This window comes from Notamacropus eugenii, chromosome 2 (genome assembly GCF_028372415.1).
Source record: "Notamacropus eugenii isolate mMacEug1 chromosome 2, mMacEug1.pri_v2, whole genome shotgun sequence".
Lineage (NCBI taxonomy): Eukaryota > Metazoa > Chordata > Mammalia > Diprotodontia > Macropodidae > Notamacropus > Notamacropus eugenii.
This window is the reverse complement of record NC_092873.1, coordinates 247,022,041-247,044,949: the sequence shown is the minus strand read 5'-3', so window position 1 is coordinate 247,044,949 and position 22,909 is coordinate 247,022,041. Positions and strand designations below refer to the sequence as shown.

The following is a 22,909-nucleotide window of genomic DNA, read 5'->3' as shown; positions in this document are numbered from 1 at the left end:
GAACATTGAGATTTCTTCTGAGGATACATGATAGAACATGGACAAGAATTACATTGGATAAGAAAAAGTAGAAAGGATGCTATGGGACAAGGTATGGGGGTACACCTGTAATCCATGCTATTGGGGAAGCTGAAGCTGGTAGAATACTTGAGCCTGGAAATTCTTTTTTTTTTTTAACGATTTTTTTTATTTTTATTTTTAAAAATTTATTTATTTATTTTTAGTTTTCAATATTCATTTCCACAAGATTTCGAGTTCTAAATTTTCTCCCCATCTCTCCCCTCCCCCACCCCAAAGCACCCCGCATTCTGATTACCCCTTCCTCCAATCTGCCCTTCATTCTATCACACCCCTCCCTTCCCTTATCCCCATCTTCTCTCTTTTCTTGTAGGGCAAGATAGATTTCTATACCCCATTACCTGTATTTATTTCCCAGTTGCATGCAAAAACAATTTGCAACAATCATTCCTTAAACTTTGAGTTCCAGCTTCTCTCCCATCCTCCCTCCCCATCCATTCCTACTGAGAAGGCAAGCAATTGAATATAGGCTATACATGTGTGGTTTTGCTAAAGACTTCCATCATAGTTATGTTGTGAAAGACTAACTATATTTCCCGCCATTCTTTCCTGCCCCCTATTTATGTTAGACCTTCTCCCTCCCCTTAAGTATTTACTTCTAATTACTCTTTCCTCCCATTTACCCTCCCTTCTATCATTCCCCACCCCACTTATCCCCTTCTCCCCTACATTCCTGTAGTGTAAGATGGATTTTCATACAAGATTGAATGTTCATGTTATTCCCTCCTTAAGCCAAATATGATGAGAGTAAACTTCACTTTTCCCCTCTCACCTCCACCTTTCTCCCCTCCATTGGAAAAGCTTTTTCTTGCATCTTTTATGAGAGATAATTTGCCCCACTCCATTTCTCCCTTTCTCCTCCCAATATATTCCTCTCTCACCCCTTAATTTTATTTTTTTAGATATCATCCCTTCCTATTCAACTCACCTAAAGTTCAACTTTAGTAAGTCCTTTCTGATTTCTCTTTCCTGTTTACCTTTTCATGCTTCTCTTGATTCTTGTGTTTGAAAGTCATATTTTATATTCAGCTTTGGCCTTTTTATCAAAATTGCTTGAAAGTCCTCTATTTCATTGAATGATCATTTTTTACCCCTGAAGTATTATATTCAGTTTTTCTGGGTAGGTGATTCTTGGTTTTAATCCTAGTTCCTTTGACTTATGGAATATCATATTCCAAGCCCTTAATGTAGAAGCTGCTAGATCTTGTGTTATCCTGATTGTGAATCCACAACACTTGAACTATTTCTTTCTAGCTGCTTGCAGTATTTTCCCCTTGACCTGGGAACTCTGGAATTTAGTTACAATATTCTTAGGAGTTTCTCTTTTCAGATCTCTTTCAGGAGGTGATCAGCAGAATCTTTTCTATATTAATTTTACCCTCTGGTTTTAGAATATCAGGGCAGTTTTCCTTGATAATTTCATGAAAGATGCTGTCTAGGCTCTTTTTTTGATCATGGCTTTCAGGTAGTCTCATAATTTTGAAATTGTCTCTCCTGGATCTATTTTCCAAGTCAGTTGCTTTTCCAGTGAAGTATTTCACATTGTCTTCTATTTTTTCATTCTTTTGGATTTGTTTTGTAATTTCTTGGGTTCTCGTAGTCATTAGCTTCCATCTGTTCCATCCTAATTCTATTTTCTTCAGTGAGCTTTTGAACTTCCTTTATCATTTTGCTAATTCTGTTTTTTAAAGCATTCTTCTCACTGGCTTTTTGGGCCTCTTTTGCCATTGAGTTAGTCTGTTTTTCAAGATGTTATTTTCTTAAGCATTTTTTGGATCTCCTTTAGCAAGCTGTTGACTTGCTTTTCATGATTTTCTTGCATTGCTCTCATTTCTCTTCCCAATTTTTCCTCCACCTCTCTTACTTGATTTTCAAAATTCCTTTTGACCTCTTTCATGGCCTGAGACCATTGCATATATATTTTGGAGGTTTTGGTTGCAGAAACCTTGATTTTTATATCTTCCTCTGATGGTATGCATTGTTGTTCCTCATTTGAAAGGATGGAAGAAAATAACTATTCACCAAGAAAATAACCTTCTGTGGTTTTATTTTTTTCCCCCTTTTTGGGCATTTTTCCCAGCCAGGTACTTGACTTTTGAGTCCTTTGTCAAGAGAAGGGTATGCTCTGGGGACCTGTAAGTTCTCAGTTCCTCCATGGTGGCACAGTCAAGTAAGAGGAGTTACTCCTCTCCTGGCTGTGCTGTGGTCTGGAAGTTACCACAAACTTTTCTGCCCAGGATCTGCAAGTAGAATTCCCTCTCCAGAGCCTCCACCAGCTTCACCAGGCCAGCGCTCTTCCTCACCCCAGGGCTGCCACTTAGGGCTGAGAACCCTATCAGCAGCACGATTCTGCCAGGATCTTTAGTTCAAGGTTTCCAAAACTGGACACTGCTGCTGCCACTGCCTGAGGCTGGAGCTAGGGGAGGACCCTGCTCCTTTCTCACCTAGGTGAAAGAACTTTCTCACTGACCTTTGAAGCTGTCTCTGGCATTTATGGGTTGAGGGATCTGGGAACTGCAGCCGCTGCTGGTGATGCCCTGAAGCCTGCTCTGGTCCTGCCCTTATGGAGATGTGCGGGCAAGGCGGGACTGCGCTTTGCTTGGAGCCTGGTGCGATAGCACTTTCCTGTCGGCTTTCCAGGCTGCCTTGGGCTGGAAATCTCTTTCACTCTGTCATTTTGTGGCTTCTGCTGCTTTAGAATTTGTTTAGAGTCATTTTTTATGCGTATTTTATGCACTGTGGGAGGAGAGCTTCCACAGGTCATCCTTGTACTCTGCTGTCTTGGCTCCACCCCCTTGCCTGGAAATTCTTAGCAGCAGTAGGGCTAAAGCTGATGAGGTGTTTTCTCTAAGATTGACACCAACATGGTGGTCCCTGAGTAGAGTTGAGTCACTAGGCTGCCTTTAAGGAGGTATAGAGTGGTCCAGGTTGCAAAACATGGAGCAGCTTAAAGCTTCCATGCTGATCGGTAGTACGATAGGACCCATGTTTGTCTATTATACTTCTAGCTGAGGTGAGAGAGTAATAGTCTCTCCAAAGCAGACCTGCGCAACTTGGTAGTAGATAGGGGCCAAAATTAAAACAGGCTTAAAAGTGTTTGGGCCTCAGGTTTTTAGCAGCTCACTTTTGAAGTAAAGGTAACTAGAGACAGACTGATGATGGTTGGATATCATGGGTCATGTGACAAATCAGGAGCGAGTGCCTAGTGGCAGGTTTCTTGAAATCCTTTGGCAGAGATCTGTAAGAGGTCTGTAGGCCGTATGTTGTGCAGGCCTGCTGTAAATACACACACTCACAGACAGACACAGACACACACACACACACGCAAACCAGAAAAGATATAGCACCAATAGAAGGTATATCTACATGAAGGACATCTAAGATCTTCTCAAGTATTACAATATTAATTAAAAGGCTCAAAACATAGAATAAGAATATTTTGGTTTTGAAATAAATGCATATTATTACATTGAGATAAACAATTTATACAGTATATACCCTTTATCACATTCATCCTCTCAACCAGCCTAGATGATAGTTATTACCAAATATTATGGCCATCTCTGGAATGTTAATGATTCAGTAACTTTAGATGATTTCAGTCACAGTACCTTCAAGGAACCCAGTCCCAAGAGATCAGTGAATTAGCAGTAGCATCTACTTTGTTGAAAGGGCCTCAGTTGAGACTTCCTTGGCAGGTTATGAAAGTTATGAAGCTTCCAAAGAGATCATTGAATCAGTTAGATAAATGTTGAACAGTTTTGTTTCACTTTTTCAAAAGAACACCATCTTCCATCTTCCATATTTTCAAGCCAGATTTTGTTGTCATTTTCTTCTGTTTGTGAATAACACACATGGAAAGCATTGGGTTGAAATAATATTAAGTCTTGTTTGAACAAATGAAATTGATAGAATGTAATTAACCCTGAGCTAGAGAGCTAAACTAGTCAGAACTTGGCTCAGTCACTTGTGGGTTAGTTATAATTTTAGCAGTGATAAAAAGGGTGATGTGAGTAGGGGAAGAAAGCAAAAAAGGGTACATTTTTCCCAGAGACACTTTTCCTGAAAAATTTCAAATTATTCTTTGAAGGGAAAGTATAGATAAAATACCATAAGGAGGTTATATTTTCTTACTCTCTTACTCCTCAAATAATTAAAACAACTTATATAACTGGAAACTTAAAAGGAGAATTGTCTTTGGCATCTGACAGTATCTTTTCTCCATTCATTGATATCTTCTTTATTCACAGACATCTGAAGTGATTTGCACATGGCAATGAAAATAAAAATTCAATTTCACAGTATGTACACATGCTAGATAAAGTCTACAGAGTTTAGTCAGTAAACTAACAAGTGTTTGTCTGTGGCTAAGTGGCTTGTATCATCAATAAAGATTTGATTAAGTTTGTCTTGACTTTGTGTTTAACTAGGGCTACGATATTCCATTAAAACTAAAAATGTGATTGGTTCTCTTTGTGAACATGAGGGTTTGTGATACTAATAGGAAGGCAATCTGTCTTATGGTCTAGTTTTCTTCTTTGACCTATAAGTTTTAGTTTACTTTGCACTAGGATTGGTGGTATTTATTATTTAGTTTTGAAAAGTTAAATACCTGCGTACTGACTGGATTAAATTGGAAGAATCAGTTCTGATTTGACAGAATGGTTTTATGGTGACGTCATCATCAGTTTTTATAATGTGAGTTTCAACCATAGCTAATATGTTTTACAAGAAAACAAAATAATACTACCTTAGTTAAAGTCATGTTTATTAAATGGTTATCCAAGGAATCATAAATCATCCACAGTTGCTTTTTTTTTTTTTAATGAGCTGCCTTTGATGGAATGTAAATGAGTGGTCCAAAGGACCACAGGTAGTATACAGACACAAAGCCCAAGTATGTGCTTTCATCAGCATAGGTAGTTACTGGTGTGGAAACTCTTTCTACTAAGGCAAATGAGCAATTTATAATTTCTGGTCTTAATAGAATTGCCTGAGATATTGAGAAGTTGTGATTTGTCCATGGCCATATAGTAGTGAATTTATATATGTATGTATGTATGTACATGTATATTATGCATCCATATTTTTCATGAAAGGAGATTTTTTTAAAAAAGAAAAGTTCAGTAACTTCTTTTGCAACATTTTTTAGGTAGGCTTAAAAAATTCCAGGCATACAAATTTTTATACTGGTTATCAATGTTTTTATCAATAATTTTGAAATTTAATATCTTACAGATATATTAAATATGTTATTTAACTTCATCTGAGCTCTTATGGACCTTATGGCTTGTTGACTCCCTACGGTATTTCCCAAATCTACTGCCCTCAGCCCTCCAACTCTATTCCTGTTCCACTCACTCTCAATAGTTGGTCATATTTCTTGCTTCACTGAAATACAAAAACAAAAAACCAGTACACCAAACCATCAGACCAAAAATAAAATTTTCCAAAGCTATCTTACTTAGACTCCATTTCCCTCATCAATGGGATTTAGTTTTTCTCTAAACTCTCAACCATCTTTTCTTCATATTTCATATTTCCACATCCTTTCTCTCATTTCAAAGTCAGAAATATATCAGTCTTTCCCAAGATATTCTTCTCTATCTTTGCTTTCGGTTCCGTTCTTTGTAATCTTGTCCAGGGCCTTGTTCCATCCATCAGACCCCCTCCTTTGCACCTTCTCTTTCTCCTAACAAATGGCTTCTTTCTTTCTGTTTGCAAACATTTTCAGTTCTCCCCAGTCAGTAAAAAACTTTGCCTTCAATTTTTGCTCCTCCTCATTTCATAGTCCTGTCTCTTTTGCTCCTTTCCAGGTCAAATTTCTTGAAAGAGTAGTCTTTGCTCATTGCTTTCATTTTATCACCCACTTCTTTGCACCTTGCAAAGATGAAGCTTTATCCACCTTCATTATATGGATACTTCTCATAAAGTCATCTCCTTGTTGCCAAATCTAATAATTTTCTCATTCTCCTTCTTTATGTTGTTTGATAGTGTTCAGGCCTTCCCTTGAAATGTTTCATATCTTGCCTTTCATACTAGTGTATTATCTGGCTCTACTTTCATTTCACTTTATGGCCACTACATCTTGTATCTTTTGTTGGATCCTCTTCTTTACCTCTAAATTCCTTTGTATTTTGCTTACAGTGCTCTTTAATCCTGGGTATATATTCTCTCCCTTAGTTATCTCATCCATTTAGAATCACAAAATCTGAAGTTAGAAGGGACTTCAGAGGTCAGCTAGTCCAGGCTATGGGCAACAGAAATCACCTCCACGTCATACCTGATAAGGTGTCAGCCAGCTTTGATTTGAAGAATTCCAGACAAGGGAAATCTACTAACATTGTGAAATAGTCCATCATGTGTTCGGTTAGGAAATTTAGGAAATTTTTCCTTTACATCTAGTCTAACCTTTCATTTTCTTTCTGGAGCAAGGTAGAACAAGTCTTATCTGTCTTCCAAATGACAGCTTTTCAGATACATTAAGATAGCCATCATCTTCACCCAAGATGGATTTTGAATCCCCACTCTCCCATGTCATCACTCCCCAGTTAACACATTCTGCTTTATATTGTAGTTATTTGTGTACCTTATCTTCTCCCCTCTTTATATTAGGAGTTCCTCCTGGATCTTATTCATTTTTATATTCTCTATGCCATTGCGGCATAATGTCTTTAATAAGGTAGGTCCTTAGTAACTATTTTTAATGAGTGAATGAGTTAATGGAAGGATGAAATGTAAAATTCTTTTGCTGTGTTAGAACTGCACTTTTAATAAAAATGTTTACTTTCCTATGTATAATTTCAGCCAGGCTGTTTTTAGCCTTAAATGTTAACTTGAATTTTACAATATTGTTTTAAAATCTGTATCACAGTGTCGATTTTTCCATGTGAAAATGAACATGGTAACTAAATAATGCATTTCTATGTACCTGGTGTCTTCTAGTGAAGAGGTTTACAGAATTCAGCACAAAGAATTTAAGTGCCTTGTCCAACATTCCATGGAGAATTAATGGAAAACATAAAAATAAAACTCTAGGCCCATATTCTCTGGTCTTATTTCCATAATACTAAAATAATTGGTCACTTTAATGAATTCAGGGTGGGGGAAATGATAAAATTAATTTTGAGATCACTAAACAATCTGAATGAACGTAGCATTTGTCAGGAACTACCTTGAGTCCATTGTATCTGTGACGAGAATATAAATTTTCCATACTTTAATCATCTTTTTATCTTTAAACAAAGAAACACATTTATTGCGTGGGAAACACATTTATTGAACGGATAAATGAATGGTTATTGTGCTGTTACAGAGATGTCACCATCGTCATCTGTATTTAATCAGTAATTTTACACAAATCAACAACAACACATTTTCATAGGATCTTTATATTCATTTTCTCATTTGCCCCTCAAAATGTCCCTGTTCTTGTTGGTTGGGCAAGAATTATGATTTTCATTTTATGAGTGAGGGAACTGAGATACTGACACAAATATTTATTTGCAGTCAGTCAACTAGCATATGTTAAGTACCTGCTATGTGCCAGCCACTGTTCTTAGTGCTGGGAATACAAAAAATGAAAAAAAAATCCAAAGCAAAACCAAAGGGCCCAAATCAGTCCTTGCCTCTGTATCAACAGAATAAATTGGGAATTGTCTCTTAAGGAAGTCAGCAAAATTAAGGAAAGCCTGCTTACATAGGGTATGACTTTAGGCAAGAATTGAAGGAAAGCTGTGGAAGCTAGGAGGCAGAGATGAGGAAGAAGAGGGTACCAGGATTAGTGGATGATCAGTGAAAATGCTGAATCAGAAGATGAAATGTCTTGTTCAGTGAACCTTAAGGTGACCAGCACTTCTGGACTGCGGATTATGTGAGGTTAGATTAGGGAACCCTCTTGAGGACACCCAGGAATGTAGTTGTGGAGCTCATACTAGAATCAAGTCCTTCTCATCCTCTTTCTAATGTCCTTTCCCCTATACCATAAAGGAATCAAATAAACACCATTTTGCTCCATTAGAAGTAGTTATTGTTGGTCAGTTGTTTTCCCATTGTGTCCAACTCTTTGTGACCCCATTTGAGGTTTTCTTAGCAGGGATACTTTTCCTTTTCCAGCTCATTTTACAGATGGAGAAACTGAGGCAAACAGGGTTAAGTGACTTTGCCAGTCTCTCACAGCTAGTAAGTGTCTGAGGCCAGTTTTGAACCTAGGAAGATGAGTCTTTCTGATCCTTCCTGTTGCTCTAACTACTGTGCCACCCAGCTGCCCTAGAAGTAGTTATTAACTAGTCTTATATTCAAAGATTTGACCAGAAACCAGTGAAGGAAAATGTGTTGCCTCCTACCCTTCTGTTTCCCTTTCGTTTTTCTTCTTTATGTTGGCTTTGACTAATTTCTCCTCCAGTTTGTATGTTGACTCATGCCTTCCTGATTGCAGACTCTCAGTGCTTCTGTTTGATTAATTTTCACAGGATCAATTTCATGTTTTCAAATAGCTGAAGGGGAAAGAATTTGCCTTTAGCTGGTGGTTGAACTAAGTTTCTTAAATAAATAAACGTATCATTTACTTGGAAATAAAAAAAATGTTTTGAAAACAAGAGAATGTGAGGAGAAAGAAATTTTGTCTAATTTGCTTTTAATAGCACTGGTCAAATAAAAAAAAAATGACATGCTTTCTAAAACAGATCTTTTTAATTTTGCCAATGTTTTCATGAGGATAAAATGGCATTACTTCAGATTTAATTGGCCATACATGACACTCAGCCTATACTTAAAATTTCTTTTGGTTTCTTTGGCATCTGGAAGAAGTTTTATAGAAGTTAAAATTCCTGAGTCATGGGGCTTAGAAGGGGGAAGACCTGCCTGCCACAAATGCCTAGGACAAGTTAAGTTACAAAACCTTGTGGGCAGGGTGCATTCACATTTATACTACTACTGTATATATAGATAAGCTAAGAAAAAGAAGAATTCATCTTGAGCAAATCAGTTTCTTCCTTTGTAAAAAGAGGATTTGATGCAATATTTTCTAAGGTCATTTGGTGATCCTACCTGTGCAAGACCAGTATTGATTGCTCTATGTCTCTGCCAAATGGTTCAGTGAGTGAGTGGGTGTCTGAGAGGTACATCATTGACTCTTGATGAAGGCATTATTCCATAAGGAATCCAGATGTCTAGTCTCTTCTCTGATGAGTCATAGATTTTCTTGTAACTTATAAATTTTGCACTGAAATGTTTATGATGCTTTGAATGAATAAATCATATTGAATCCTTGCTGGGGAAAGGACATTTCACTAAAAGCTATCTGGGCACCTGATGGCTATAAAGCTTCAAGCCTCAATTTAATTTGTCTTTTGTAAATGTTTCGCTATTGCTTTTACAATAGATCTACATGAAATAGATAATAGATCTACATGAAATTTGTCCTTGGCAGACAAAGTTTAAAAAGTCTGTTATTTTCTTCCCATTAGCTTTCTTTCTCTATGGCCCTACTGCCTTTCTTGACCTTCCTGTTATTCTTCTTGATCCCCCTGTTCTTTCCCTTCCCTCTCTCCCTCTTTTCCTTTTCCTCCCTCCCTCTCTCCCTCCCTCCCTCCCTCCCTTCCTTCCTTCCTTCCTTCCTTCCTTCCTTCCTTCCTTCCTTCCTTCCTTCCTTCCTTCCTTCCTTCCTTCCTTCTTTCCTCCCTTCCTTCCTCCCTCCCTCCCTCCCTTTCTTCCTTCCTCCCTCCCTCCCTCCCTTCCTTCCTTCCTTCCTTCCTTCCTTCCTTCCTTCCTTCCTTCCTTCCTTCCTTCCTTCCTTCCTTCCCTACAGTTTCAAATCCAATGCTTTTTATATTCTACTACTCTTTCATAAATATTCCTTACCCAAATTGTAGCCATTTAACACATATTCTCTGGTTCTTCAAGCAGGATTTTCTGGTTTTGACTGTCTTAAGGCAGCTAAGTGGTGTGTCAGTTAGACCATTGGTGTGGGAGTCAGGAAGACTTGACCACAAGTGGGGACTGAGATCCTTCTTGGCTATGTGACCCTGGTTGGCGTAGTCATCTAATGTCTTTATGTTTGAGTTTCCTCATCTGTAAAATGGAGATAATAATAATAGCACCTATCTCACAGGGTCTTTGTGAGGATCAAAATGAGATCACCAGTGTAAAACTCTTTGCAAACTCTATATAAATGGTAGCTACTATTAATATACTTATGAGGAGTGTTGTCAAAAATCCTTGTAAACCTGGAACCTTAGCAAGCTTTGCTTTCATCACATGAGAAAAGCATCAGCAGGAGCCACAGGAAAAGTTTTTTCCTGATCTCTATTTAGAATAGGAAGTAGAACATGTAACCACAGCAAGTTACAAAAATAACTTGCAACAGGACATGACATTAGATTGAACTGGAATGAAGTATAGTTTCATATTTGCTGATATTAATTGTTCTGGATCTTGCTAGTGGATAAGCTTTTCTTGGAGTGTTATTTGGACATTCCATTTGGTATGAAGTAACTTCTGTATATCATTATGGTATCATTTAACAAATTGCTTCTTTTTGGCTTTAAGGGTCCCGAATGTCCAAACAAATTGATATACTTCTTCCTCTGTCCCACTAAGGTATCCAGAGGAAGAATTTTTCATATCTACACAAATTTATTTTTATTGAGAAAGATGAGTTAATTTAAGTCCCTAACCAAATGCTTCCATGATCTGTCATTCTTTTAACTCCTTGGAAAAAGATTCTAGATCAGAGGTTTATAACTTTTTGAACTAACTTTGAAAGTCTGTTATAATGAAGCCAGTGGACACCTCAGAACAGTTGTTAAATGCATTAAAAAAATACATAGGAGTATAAAAGGAATAAGTTACATTGAAATATAGTTTCAAAATGGAGGTGCTAGATGGCATAGTGGATAGAATGCTAGGCTAGAGTTAGGAAGACTTGAGTTCAAATCCAGTCCCAGACTAGCTGTGTGACTTTGGGCATGTCCCTTAACCTCTTTGTGCCTTAGTTTTCTCATTTGAGAAGTGGAGATAATAATAGCACCTACCTCATGTTGTGAGGAATAAATAAAATAACATTTCTAAAGTGCTTAGCACAGTATCAGTATGTAGGCTGTATAAGTACTAGTAATTATAATATAACCTTCTTATAGAATAAATGATTACATTATATAATTCTGACAATGTGTTGTACAATTATTGTTACTATTATTTATAGTTATCAAATTATTTTAAAAACAAGCTCACAGACCCCAAGTGAAGAACACCTTTTAAATTTTTTGGTGTATCACAAAGCTAGTATGTAGTCAGGATATATCTGGCATGATATATCTGGCATTTCTGATCTTTACCCTTAGAGGCCAGAATTGCTAGAATAGCTAGAGCTGGAAGATGAATGCTCATCTAATCCCCCTTCTCTCATTTTTTAGAGGAAGATATGGAGGACCAGGAGATTAGTTGTTCAAGGAAATGTGATAAGTCAGATTTGAACCTGGGTTCTCTGACTTAAGAAGCACTTTTGCACCAAGCCCACTCTATTTTAGAGGGGAATCAGTCACTCTTAGAATATATTTAGGGTCCACTGTCTCCCTTGGGAGGAACTGGACAGGTAATAATTTGGCTGTGTCCAACTCTTTGTAACCCAATTTGTGGGTTTTCTTGGCAAACATAATAGAGTGGTTTGCCATGTTCTTCTCCAGCTCATTTTACAGGTGAGAAACTGAGGTAAATGGGGTTAAATGATTTTCCCAGAGTCACATGGCTAGTAAGAGTCACTTGACTGGTAAGTGTCTGTGGCCATATTTGAACTCAGGAAGGTGAATCTAGGGCATCTAAGTGATGCAGTGAATAGAACTGCATCACTTAGATGCCCTAGAGAATAGTTCAGTCTGTGACTTAGCAACTTCTTCGTTACTATTAGCTGATCTTAATGGGAACTACTTTTTTTATTAGACAATATTGGTAAATAGTTAAAAGCACTTTGTAAATCTTAAAGAGTTGTCGAAAGTGTTGTTGTTGCTGAAAGATATTCTGTACAGGCAGGGGGTTCATATTGGCTTGACTTATGTCACTGAACACTTCCTAACTAGCCTAGCTCCAGTCTTTGCTGTTTTCCTTCTTTTCAAGTTTCTTTGGGGTTCCCCCCCCCGCCCCAGTATCTGTCTGTTAAGTGATGGAAACAAACTTATTTTGTTTGAGGCTAGCGTTAGGAAGACTTGAGTTCTTCCAAACAATACAAAAAAAAAAAAAAGGAAAAAACCATCAAAGGTGAGTGACGTCAATAACGAGTAGTGAAGGTGATAGAGGTTTTTACTTCTTTGAATAGTGAGTTGAAAGATATCCAAAACTATTTGGGAAAAATGTAACATATAGATTTAGCTTACTGATGTTATTCAGATGTAAAATCACAATTATCCCCTGTTATTTTTTTAATATTAGTAACAATTCACATTTCTATAGTGCTATAAGGTTTATGAAGCACATTCCTTGAAATAATTATGCAAAGTGGGAACTGCAAAATTTATTATCATTACTTTACGTTGGAGGAAACTGAAACTGTAGGAGGTTGCAGTAGTTACCTGAGGTCATCCAATTAGTAAATGCCAGAGTAAGGATAAAAACCCATGTCTTTTCTGACTACTAAGTTAAATTTTTCTTTCTACTGTACATACTAGCAGCAGCCATAGCAGCTAGCATTTCATGTAGTGCTTTTTAACATTTGCAAAGTGCTTTACAAATACATCATTTGATTCTCATAGCAACCCTGGGAAGTTGGCGCTATTATTATCTCTGTTTCAGATTTAGATAAGAAGATAGATATAAATAAACACATAAAGAAACTTAGACCGACCATCCACAGTCCTGTAACTACTGTAGACTTTTTGAATACAAGGTGAAATGTCCATTACAAGTGCATATGGGAAAGCAATCGAAAATACATGCTGTGAAATTATAATGCCTACCCTTGACTCCAAAGAAGAAAAATTGAATACAACTCACCATATTTATTTGCAGAGATGGGGAACCATCAATGTGGAAAACTAATTATATCATCAAACTTTTTTAATATGTTGGTCGGTTTTGCAGATTTTTTTTTCTATTTTTCCATTCATTGTTTTAAGGGGTGGTACTCAGAGAGAATGGGATAGAGTTACTGTAGGAAATACAGGTGATGAAAAAAACAGATAGCAATAACATTTGTTTTTAAAAAGCATGTGTTGGATATTTTTTATTTTTTCTTCAGCTGATGAGCTGATTTTTTTCTTACTTGTGAATAATAGGGTCCACAAGAAGCATCTTCATCCTCACTTGTACTGAATGAACCATCCTCTTCTCTTTCTTCCCTGGAGAGTTCGATCAAATCACCCAGCAGCTCTTCTTCCACATCTAAAGCAGCAGCCTACCCAGAAAGGCAGTCTTGGCTCGACATTGTCAACAGCTCCTCGGCCACTGAAGATGTGGGACAGTCCATAATGGTTCAGATCCATTCACCTGCTCTCCCAGAGGCCTCAGAAAATGGCCTTGTCAAATCTGAAAGTGGATTTCTGAATTCTTTATCAAGTGAGGAGACATCCTCACTGAACAGCAGTTTAGATCACCTCTCTGTTCCTGATGACACTCTCGGACTCAAGACATCAGACAGAGGTAACTAGACTGAAGAGTTGTCTTGTATGTATGCACTTGGTGCATATACCACATGCCCAACGCCACATATTTTCGGTAAAAAAAAAATTCTTATTTCTTGGTAGAAGTATAGCCCAGTGCCAGGCACATGATATATAAATGTGAATTAAGAACTTTCTAAATTATGGTTATTAAGACTGAATAATAGTAATAATAAGACTGAATAATAACTGATTTAGTTCAAACTTATGTTGTCTTTTTCAATTCAGTGTACGCTTGATAAATTCAAGACTTAGTTTATAATGTTCAAATATTTTTCATGGTTCTAGATTAATAATGCATGCTGATGAATTATTTCAGTTTGACAAGTGCTTTTTAAATACATGAGTCGTAATTCTAGAGCATGATTCTGATTTCTACAAACGACCTGGGAAAGCAGGTTTTACATGCCATGTGTATTCTGTTGTTTGTGACTGGCTACTTCAGGGTTGCCCTTCCTTCCTTCCTTCCTTCCTTCCTTCCTTCCTTCCTTCCTTCCTTCCTTCCTTCCTTCCTTCCCTCCCTCCCTCTTTCCCTCCCTCCTTCCTTCCTTCCTTTCTACCATTAATAACATCATAGGATCAAAAGATGTGTACCTGGAAAGATATCATCTAGTTCAGCTGCCTCATTTTAGAGACAAGGGAGCTGAGCTGAAATAATTATCTAGTCCATAATCATTTAAGTAAGTTGAGTCCTCCATAGGCCATATACTTAATGTGTTTTAGATGGTTATTTCACAAATACATCCTGTTACACAGAGGAAAATGACAATTGTTAGCTCCACTGCAATTCAATTAATCAATTAACAGATCTACTAATATGGCAGGCCCTCTGCTGGGCATTGGGAATATGGAAACAAAATGAAACATTTCCTGTTTTCCATGAGCTTAGATTCTACCAAATCCACTGACATTGTTGCATACTCAACTCAAGGTCTAGTCTAATATAAATTATTAGAAATATTTTATATGTGAATAATAATACATTTTTATTATTTATTCTCTTTGCAAATTAGTTTGTTTTCTGTATTTATATATCTATATATCAGTTATGCTATTTGCTCTGTTACACTATTTGTAAGTCTTTATTTTTCAAAATAGGAACTTCTGTGTTAAAATTCACTAAATTCTTTGGCCCATCTGACTTTTCCATCTTCTGTGCTGACAGTCAAATCTAATTGACAAGATTCTGAAATTATTAAATTTTGATATCTCTGGTATATCTTAAATAGGGTTCCTATGAACTGAGGGGCACTGGCCAAATTACTATAAGGTCGAAGCGCTACAAAGAGCTTCCAAGTTCTGTTGATCCTTGCCTGCAAATTGGGGATGTGGGAAAGCCTCTGAAAAAATACCTGATTGTATTCCAAAGGTTGGTCTTCTCATCCAGCAATTTGGAGGATCACAGTATTAGAGGGTCATCAATCTAGAACTGAAAGGGATTTCAGAGATGATCTAGTCTAACTCTCATTTTACAGATATGAATACTGAGGACCAGAGAGGGAGAGAAATGAAAAGATAGCAAATTGTCACACAGCTGTTAAGTGGCAATTAGGATTTGAACTAAATAGCTAATTGAATGTTTGGCCGGGGTATCTTTTTCACAGATAAACATTTTTTGAGTGATTATGTGATGATAACTTGTTAGTTGGAACAAAGCATTTCATTTAGTCATTTAATGGTTATAAAATTGTGGACTTGGTGTATGCTAAATAAAAATTTTAAGTCTAGTTTTCACAGTAGGGTAGCTAGGTGGCATAGTGGATAGAGTGCCAGGTCTGGAGTCAGGAAGACTCACCTTTCAGAGTTCAAATCTGGTTTCAGATACTAGCTGTGTGACCCTGGACAAATCACTTAACCCTGTTTGCCTCAGTTTCCTCATCTGTCAAATGAGCTGGAGAAGAAAATGGCAAACCCCTCCAGTATCTTGGCACAAAAAAACCCAAACCCAAATAGACTCAAAAAATGTGTTGAACATGAATGAAACAACTGAACAACAGCACAGTTTTCCCAGTAAATACCTTACTTTCTGGAAAATAAAAATTGATTTAATGATGTACACACCCTTGGAGAAATAATGCTGGCTTTCAAAAGTCCCAACCAGTCTACAGGGTTACAGTCCTTTACTGGAAAGAAATGTGATAAAGTTTTAAATGCCTGTTTTTGCATTGTTTTCCATGAGATAGCCTTGTAGCTTGAGGAAGGTCTCTTTGGGACAGCTGGTCTTAAGTCCAACTCGGCAGAAAGGTCAAGGGAAGGCTCCTGTTGTTGTTATATCCAGGTCACTTCAGGAGAGCTCACAGGACAATATTGGACTATGTATGTATCAATAGCCCTTTTCATCATGATATTTTATGGAAAGGAGGAAAAGGAAATCCTGGAACATTTTGATTTAGGGGACTTTGAAGAACCGTGTAGTCTGTAATCTCTACACACTTGTTTAAATTGCTTGCAGAAAAGACATTCCTGTGAAGAAAAATCAGAGAGAAAACAAAACTGTTTCTCCCCTTGTGTCACTGACAGTTGCCATATGTTATGGATCTTCCTTCTCTCTCTCTCTCTCTCTCTCTCTCTCTCTCTCTCTCTCTCTCTCTCTCTCTCTCTCTCTCTCTCTCTCTCTCTTTCTTCCTTTTTCTTTCTTTCCTCTTCCTTCCTTGCTTCCCTCCTTCCTTTCTTTTTTTCTTTCCTTCTTTCTCCCTTCCTTTTTTTTTCTCTTTCCCCTGCTATCTATGGGTTTTGGTTGAATTCCCAAAATAGCTAAGTCAAGTGAAGTAATCACTATGGAAACTGTAACCCAATCATTTGGTCATGTGCACTTAGCACTTACTGTTGAGGAATCAAATTATGTAAGGTATGCCTCCTGGTCTTTTGGGAATTGCATCTGCATTTCTTGGGGAAGGAGGGAAAGGGTAGGCCAGGTCAGAGGGTAACATTTCATTTCTGCAATTTTTGGAAACTTTGCTACTGTTCTGCTACAAAGAAGAGTCCTGAAATGTCTGTGATTGAGAAGTGTCACAATGTTCAGGTTTCAAGGTAATAACTAAAGTACCAATGTATTCCTAGTCAAGATTTTGGTTCTAGAAAACTGCTATCCCAGCTCAGTGTTGCTAACCTTCGCTTCCAAACTTGCTAAGAGAAGGGCACATTTAGCCTAGGATGGACGTTAAAAAAAACAAACAACAAAACTTTGCAAATCTCCTTTTATTCTACTAGCATGGATAACTTTACAAAATGCCAGTTTGGATAGTTTTCATTTTTATATCACCTTGATTTCCAAATATGTCTCTCCATCCAGAGAGACATCCTTTGTATTAAGAATAAAAAAGATGAAAATATTCAACAAAATTAACCAACACATTAATTAATTCTGACAGTATATGGAATATACCACACTCATAGCCCTTAATGGAGAGTCCAGTCTACTTGGGAAGCATATGAATTTGTATGTATGGGTGTGCACTCATATGTATGTGTCAGACATACATATGTTTGCCAACTAGACACATGCATGCATTCATGTACATGTGCGCACGTGCACACACACACACACACGCACATGCTTCCCAACTAGACTGGACTCCTTGAGGACAGGAACTGTCTTTTGTCTCTTTGTATCACCAGTGCTTAGCACAATGCCTGGCACATGTTGAATTGTTGAGTCATTTTTCAGTTAAGTTCAACTTTTTGTGAATCCTTCTAAGGTTTTCTTGGCAAAGATACTGGAGTGTTTTACCATTCCTTCTCCAGCTCATTTTACACCTGAGGAAACTGAGGCAAACAGGGGTTAAGTGACTTGCCCAGGGTCACACAACTAATAAATGTCTGAGGCCAGATTTGAGCTCTTGTCTTAATAAATGGTTTTTGAATGAAATAATGAAAGTGCTCATCAAGCCTCCTTTTGAGATATTTTTCTTTTGGATCAGCTACCACTCAAGGTATCCTATTCCAATTTGAGATAACCTTGTTAACAAGATTTTTCCTTCTATTAAGTCGAAGTTGGGCTCTATAATTCTATCACTGCTTATAGTTTTTCTCTCTGAGTCTAAGTGGATCAAGTCTAGCCCATCTTTTACATTACAGGCCTTCAAAGACTCCAATAGAAATTGTCATATAGGCGCTCTAACTTTTCTTTCTCTAGACTAAGCATACTCAGTTCCTGCAACTGATTCTCAGGTGCCACAATCTCAGGGTCTTTAAGTTTTCTGTTTATCCTGTTTGTTATACATTCTAGCTGATCAATGTCACCTTTTTTGGGGGGGGCATATTAAATCACAAGTTTGTATTAAAATTTTTCAGTGCACTAAATCCTCCAAACTAGAAGTTAGAAGTGAGAAAGGAGGCCTTCTTGGTATAGGATTCAGAAATCACATCTACCAGTTTTTTTAGGTGCTCTGTACTATAAGTTAATTTGGCCTTGAACTTGAGCTTCTCTCAGCTCATGATTTGCCATCTTATCTTTGTATCAACTTCTAATTAGGCATGAGTGTTCTGTTTACTCCAGTGAAAAGGTCATTTTCCTCAGAAGAGAAAACAGAAACAGAGTAACAGCATTCTAGTTCTGCCTTTTCTCTATCATCTGTTCTCAACATCCTATATACTTTGAGTACTAGTCCTATCCCTTCTTTGATTCTTCTATTTTCCTCAGTATTTAAAAACAACAGTAACAACAACACACATACATACAACAGATGCTCTTTACATTCTACATAAAGGATCTACCCGGTATGACAAAAGTCTTTAATTGGATCCTTTATTTATTTATTTTTTTTGGTACCAGTCCTAGGGTCACCATTCTATCTCTTATTGTCATTAGTTGGGATCATAGGATTTAGAACTGGACATAACTGTGTACTTCTTTTCAGGACATAAATGTCCATAATCAAATATTTTGTACAGCTCCTCAAATATACCTTTCTTTTGATATCATACTCTAGCCCAAGGGTGCAAATATGTTGTAATATTTGACATAGTGTAACCCTGAACCATATTAGAATGTAATTGGTAAATATTTAGCAAAATAAGGAAAAATACAACAGAACATAGATATGTGGTTTTCTAAGTCAATATGCAGCCCACAGGGATCCTTACGTGTAGTTTAGTGGTCCCTATTTCGATTTGAGTTTGACACGACTGCTCTAGCCTACTTTCACCTACCATGCTTCTTATTGTGACTTTTTAAATTATCTTTTATTCTGAGTCTGCTAATGATTTGACATAGTTAAATCTCATATAGACATTCTGATTTTGTTGGTGATTTGGCTTATTTAAGTCTCTTATAAGCCTCTCTATAGGCTCATTTTATCCTCAATTGCTTTTTCACTATTTGAGATTCACAACAATGTATCATCTGTAGAAACTGTCCAAGATATGTAACACCAATGGAGTGACTCAATGAGTTGTTCATACCAACTGGCTGTTATATGTTGAACTATATGTATTTTTCATCCATGCTATTGTTTTGCATATAAATGAAAAAGCCAGTTCTTTTTGAATCATTATGGATTTCATTAAAGTGTTTCTGTAGTGTCCCTGGGCTCGAACTAATGAGTAAGATTGTTTTTGAATAAAGGACATTTAGAGAAACCATCCATCAATAGGAATACTTTCCCTACTTCGATTTTGCATGGGGCATCTTCCATTTCAATGCTGGATTGAAATGTGCACCTAAATGTGCACACCCCCCTCTGTTTTACACCTTGCTTCATGTTGCCACTAGGCAGATTGTTGGAAAATGTCAGTTTCATGATTATGTCTTAGAATATTCTATACTTTTCACCATATGTGTGGGAGATAGTGTGTTTTATGAGAACCTTTAATTTAACTTTACATTTCAAATCAATGGACTCTTAACTCATTACTACAATAACAATGCATTTACTAACCAAATGCATTAGAGTAGTCTGTTGTTGAGAGAGAACTCTCTTAGTTTTAAGATCAGTTTCTAAAATCACCACATTTAAAGGTCCCATGGATTGGGAAAGGCGCTGAGTTTAGAATGGGTCGATCTTAGTTTTAATATAGCTCTTCTCCTTAGTACCATGTGATCTTGACTAAGGTATTGAGCCTCTTTGTATTCAGTTTATCTGTAAAATGAAGTAATTGGACTGGAAAATTTTTTTCAGTGATTACTATTATTTATCTTTAGATAAAATGGAAAAGCATCTACTCTTTCAAGTCTATTATTTATTGTAGTTTGGTCTATAGTAACATAAATTATTCTGTTTTGCCTAACAGGAAATGACATTTAGATTCAGCAGTATATATTTTGTGAGTGATTGCTAGAATGGAATTATTGACAAAAAGAATTTTTTTTCTGGTATTTTTTGTTGGTAATGCATGTTACGTTATGTTTGTTATGTTTTTTTTTTTTTTTTTTGGCTCTGGAGTAAAAAGGAGGTTGCTAGATTTTGAATTTGTTTCTTTTGATCAAAGGTTGTTAAATTCCTGTCAACAAAAACTAACAACTATCTAGTTTCCTAGAAACTATTGCCTTTGCTGGAGAATTGAAGTTAGTTTAGTGATGTAGATCACTGTTGATGAAGGAAAACATTTACATAATTTCCACAAACCAATATTTCCTTTAAAAATTAATCTCTCCTTCTCTTTCTTCCCTTCCATTCATTCATCCCTATTACTTTATGTAGTATGGGTACCTGTTTTGGCAATCTATGAAAACTACGGACTGCTCAAAATAAACTTTTAAGAGGCACTAAATATAATGCGTAGTATTACAAAGAAAACCAATTATCTTGAAATACACCTATTAAAATATCTTCTTAAAAATGACAAGTTCATTTTTGTTTTCATTCAGTCTTTCATTTGCGTCTGATTCTCTGTGACCCTGTTTGGGGTTTTCTTTGCAAAAATACTGGGGTGGTTTTCTTTTTCCTTCTCCAACTCATTTTACAGATGAGGAAACTGAGGCAAATGGTTGGATGACTTCCTGAGGGTCACACAGCTAGTAAGTGTCTAAGGCTGGATTTGGAATCGGTTCTTCCTGACTCCAGGCTTAGTGCTCTGTCCACTGCCCATCTAGCTACCCCCAAGTTAAGGAGAGGGTGGAGAAAAAGCTGTACCAGTAATGTTGCTCATAGTAACAACATTACACATACCCTATCTTGAAGATATTTACTTTTACTGAGTCTGACTGCAGTGGCAGCAAAAAAAGTAAATCTTTTGAACCTGTGATAATAGAGTAAGATGTTTGTTTCAGTTTTATTAACCCAGTGTTTACTTGTTTCTTTGAAGCAGATGGGATATTACTGACTTTTGAGGTTTAATATTTAAAAGTGTAAGTAGAGAAGAGGGGAAAATATAATAATCATTCAGTCAATAAGCACGTATTTATTAAGTACGTATTATGTGTCAGAGCAGCTAGGTGGTGCAATGGATAGAGTACTGGCCCTGGCATAAGGAAGACTTATCCTCATGAGTTCAGATCTGACCTTAAACATTTATTAGCTGTGTGACCCTGAACAAGGCATATAATCCTGTTTGCCTCAGTTTCCTCATCTGTAAAATAAGCTAGAGAATGAAATGGCAAGCCATTCCAGTATCTTTGCCAAGAAAATCCCAAATGGGGTCACAGAGAGTTGGATGTGACTGAAAAACCACTAACACACAACACATGCTAAGAACTGGGATACAAAGAAAAGAAAAAAATGTTCTTGTCCTTAAGGAGCTCATATTCTAATGGAGGAAATGAGATGCAAACCACCATGTATGTAGAAGACATGTAAAGCATAGGAGGAAGATAATTGTAGAAGAAAGAAACTGGGAAGAGATCTGGAAAGTTCTGAAAAGTGGGATTTGAGCTGAGTCTTGAAGAAGACCAGGGAAGCCAGAAGTCAAAAATGAGAAGGGAGGACATTCCAGACATGAGGAAAAGCCAGTGAAAATATGGCAGCAGGAGGTGAAGTGTTGTGGTTAGTGGAGCTGGGTCATTGAGTACATAGAGTAATGGTTAAAGTTTGAGAAGAATGGAAAGATAGCAAAGGGCGAAACTTGGTCGTTAAAAGCCAAACAGAGAATTCTATATTTTGTCTTGGAGGTAACAGCAGGCCACTGGAGTTTATTCAGTAGAGTAGAACAATGAATTATGAATATCACTGATAGCTGAGGATTAGAATGGAGAGACAAACAGGAACAGTGAACAGGAACAGTAACTAGGCCTATGTGGTGGGCCATATGGCCAACTGAGAGTTGGCTTCTTATTTCAAATAGTTCCGGTAACAATTTTAAAGTAGAAACTGCAGTTTTTCTTTAGAAGGTTTGATTCAAATACTTATAGCTTTTGGCAATATCAACACCCATAATAATGTCAGTAATGCCACCACCTTCCATACATGTCTTCCTCTAGCCCCTCACCATTTTGTGACCCTGGATTTCAGATACAAAGCACAAACTCTCATGGTTCCTGCCTCAAAGGAAAGGCCTTTGCAGGCCTAACAATAAATGAGTGAATGAATGGATGGATGGAAGAATCAAATGATGGATGGATGGATGAATAAGAACAGTTATTACAAACCTGTGATTTTATATGGGTAAAGAAAGGAAGTATTACATAATGGACAGAGTTAGTCTTAGGGTTAGAAGGGCCTGGATTCAGATTCTACTTCTGGCACATACTAGTGATGTTTGTGACTATGGTAATCTCCCAAAGACTATACATTGCATAGAAGGCAAGAAATAAGGTATGCATTGGTAGAGGAAGCTAATCACCATATTGATGAACCATCATATTGATGAAAACACTGGCATGAATTAAAAAAAACCAAACCTAATAGCGCTCAATAATATCAACATATGCAAACAAAGCATTTTCCTCGCAGCAACCCCGTGAGGTAGAGAGTGCAAAATTTTATGGCCCCATTTTCTTGATTAAGAAGCTGAGGCAGAGAGAAGTTAAGTGACTTATCTAAAGTCACACAGGTATTATTAAGTGGTGGAACCAGGATACAAACTTACTTCTTTACCAGCTCAGCTCCATCTCTGACATTCTTTTCATGACCCCATGCTGCCTCTCTTCAGCCTAGCTGCTTCTATCCACAAGAATCAAAAGGCCTAATCAGAGGTTTCTAAAGTGATTTCTGTCCATAGAGGCCATTTGCATGAATACTTATTTTTACATTTTTATAGATAACAATTGACCAAAGATGCTCAGTAACTTTTTGGTGATGCTCGCC

General features: G+C 37.0%; 1 protein-coding gene across 5 annotated transcripts in view; it reads left to right on the top strand.

The window, feature by feature from the left end:
* Positions 1-22,909, top strand: part of IPCEF1 (interaction protein for cytohesin exchange factors 1) — a 207,826-nt gene that overhangs the window by 164,358 nt on the left and 20,559 nt on the right. For all 5 annotated transcript variants that reach the window (XM_072643746.1, XM_072643745.1, XM_072643749.1 and 2 more), the window contains one exon: positions 13,344-13,707. In XM_072643746.1, coding sequence (XP_072499847.1) covers positions 13,344-13,707 — 364 coding nt within the window. The remainder of the gene's footprint in view (positions 1-13,343; positions 13,708-22,909) is intronic.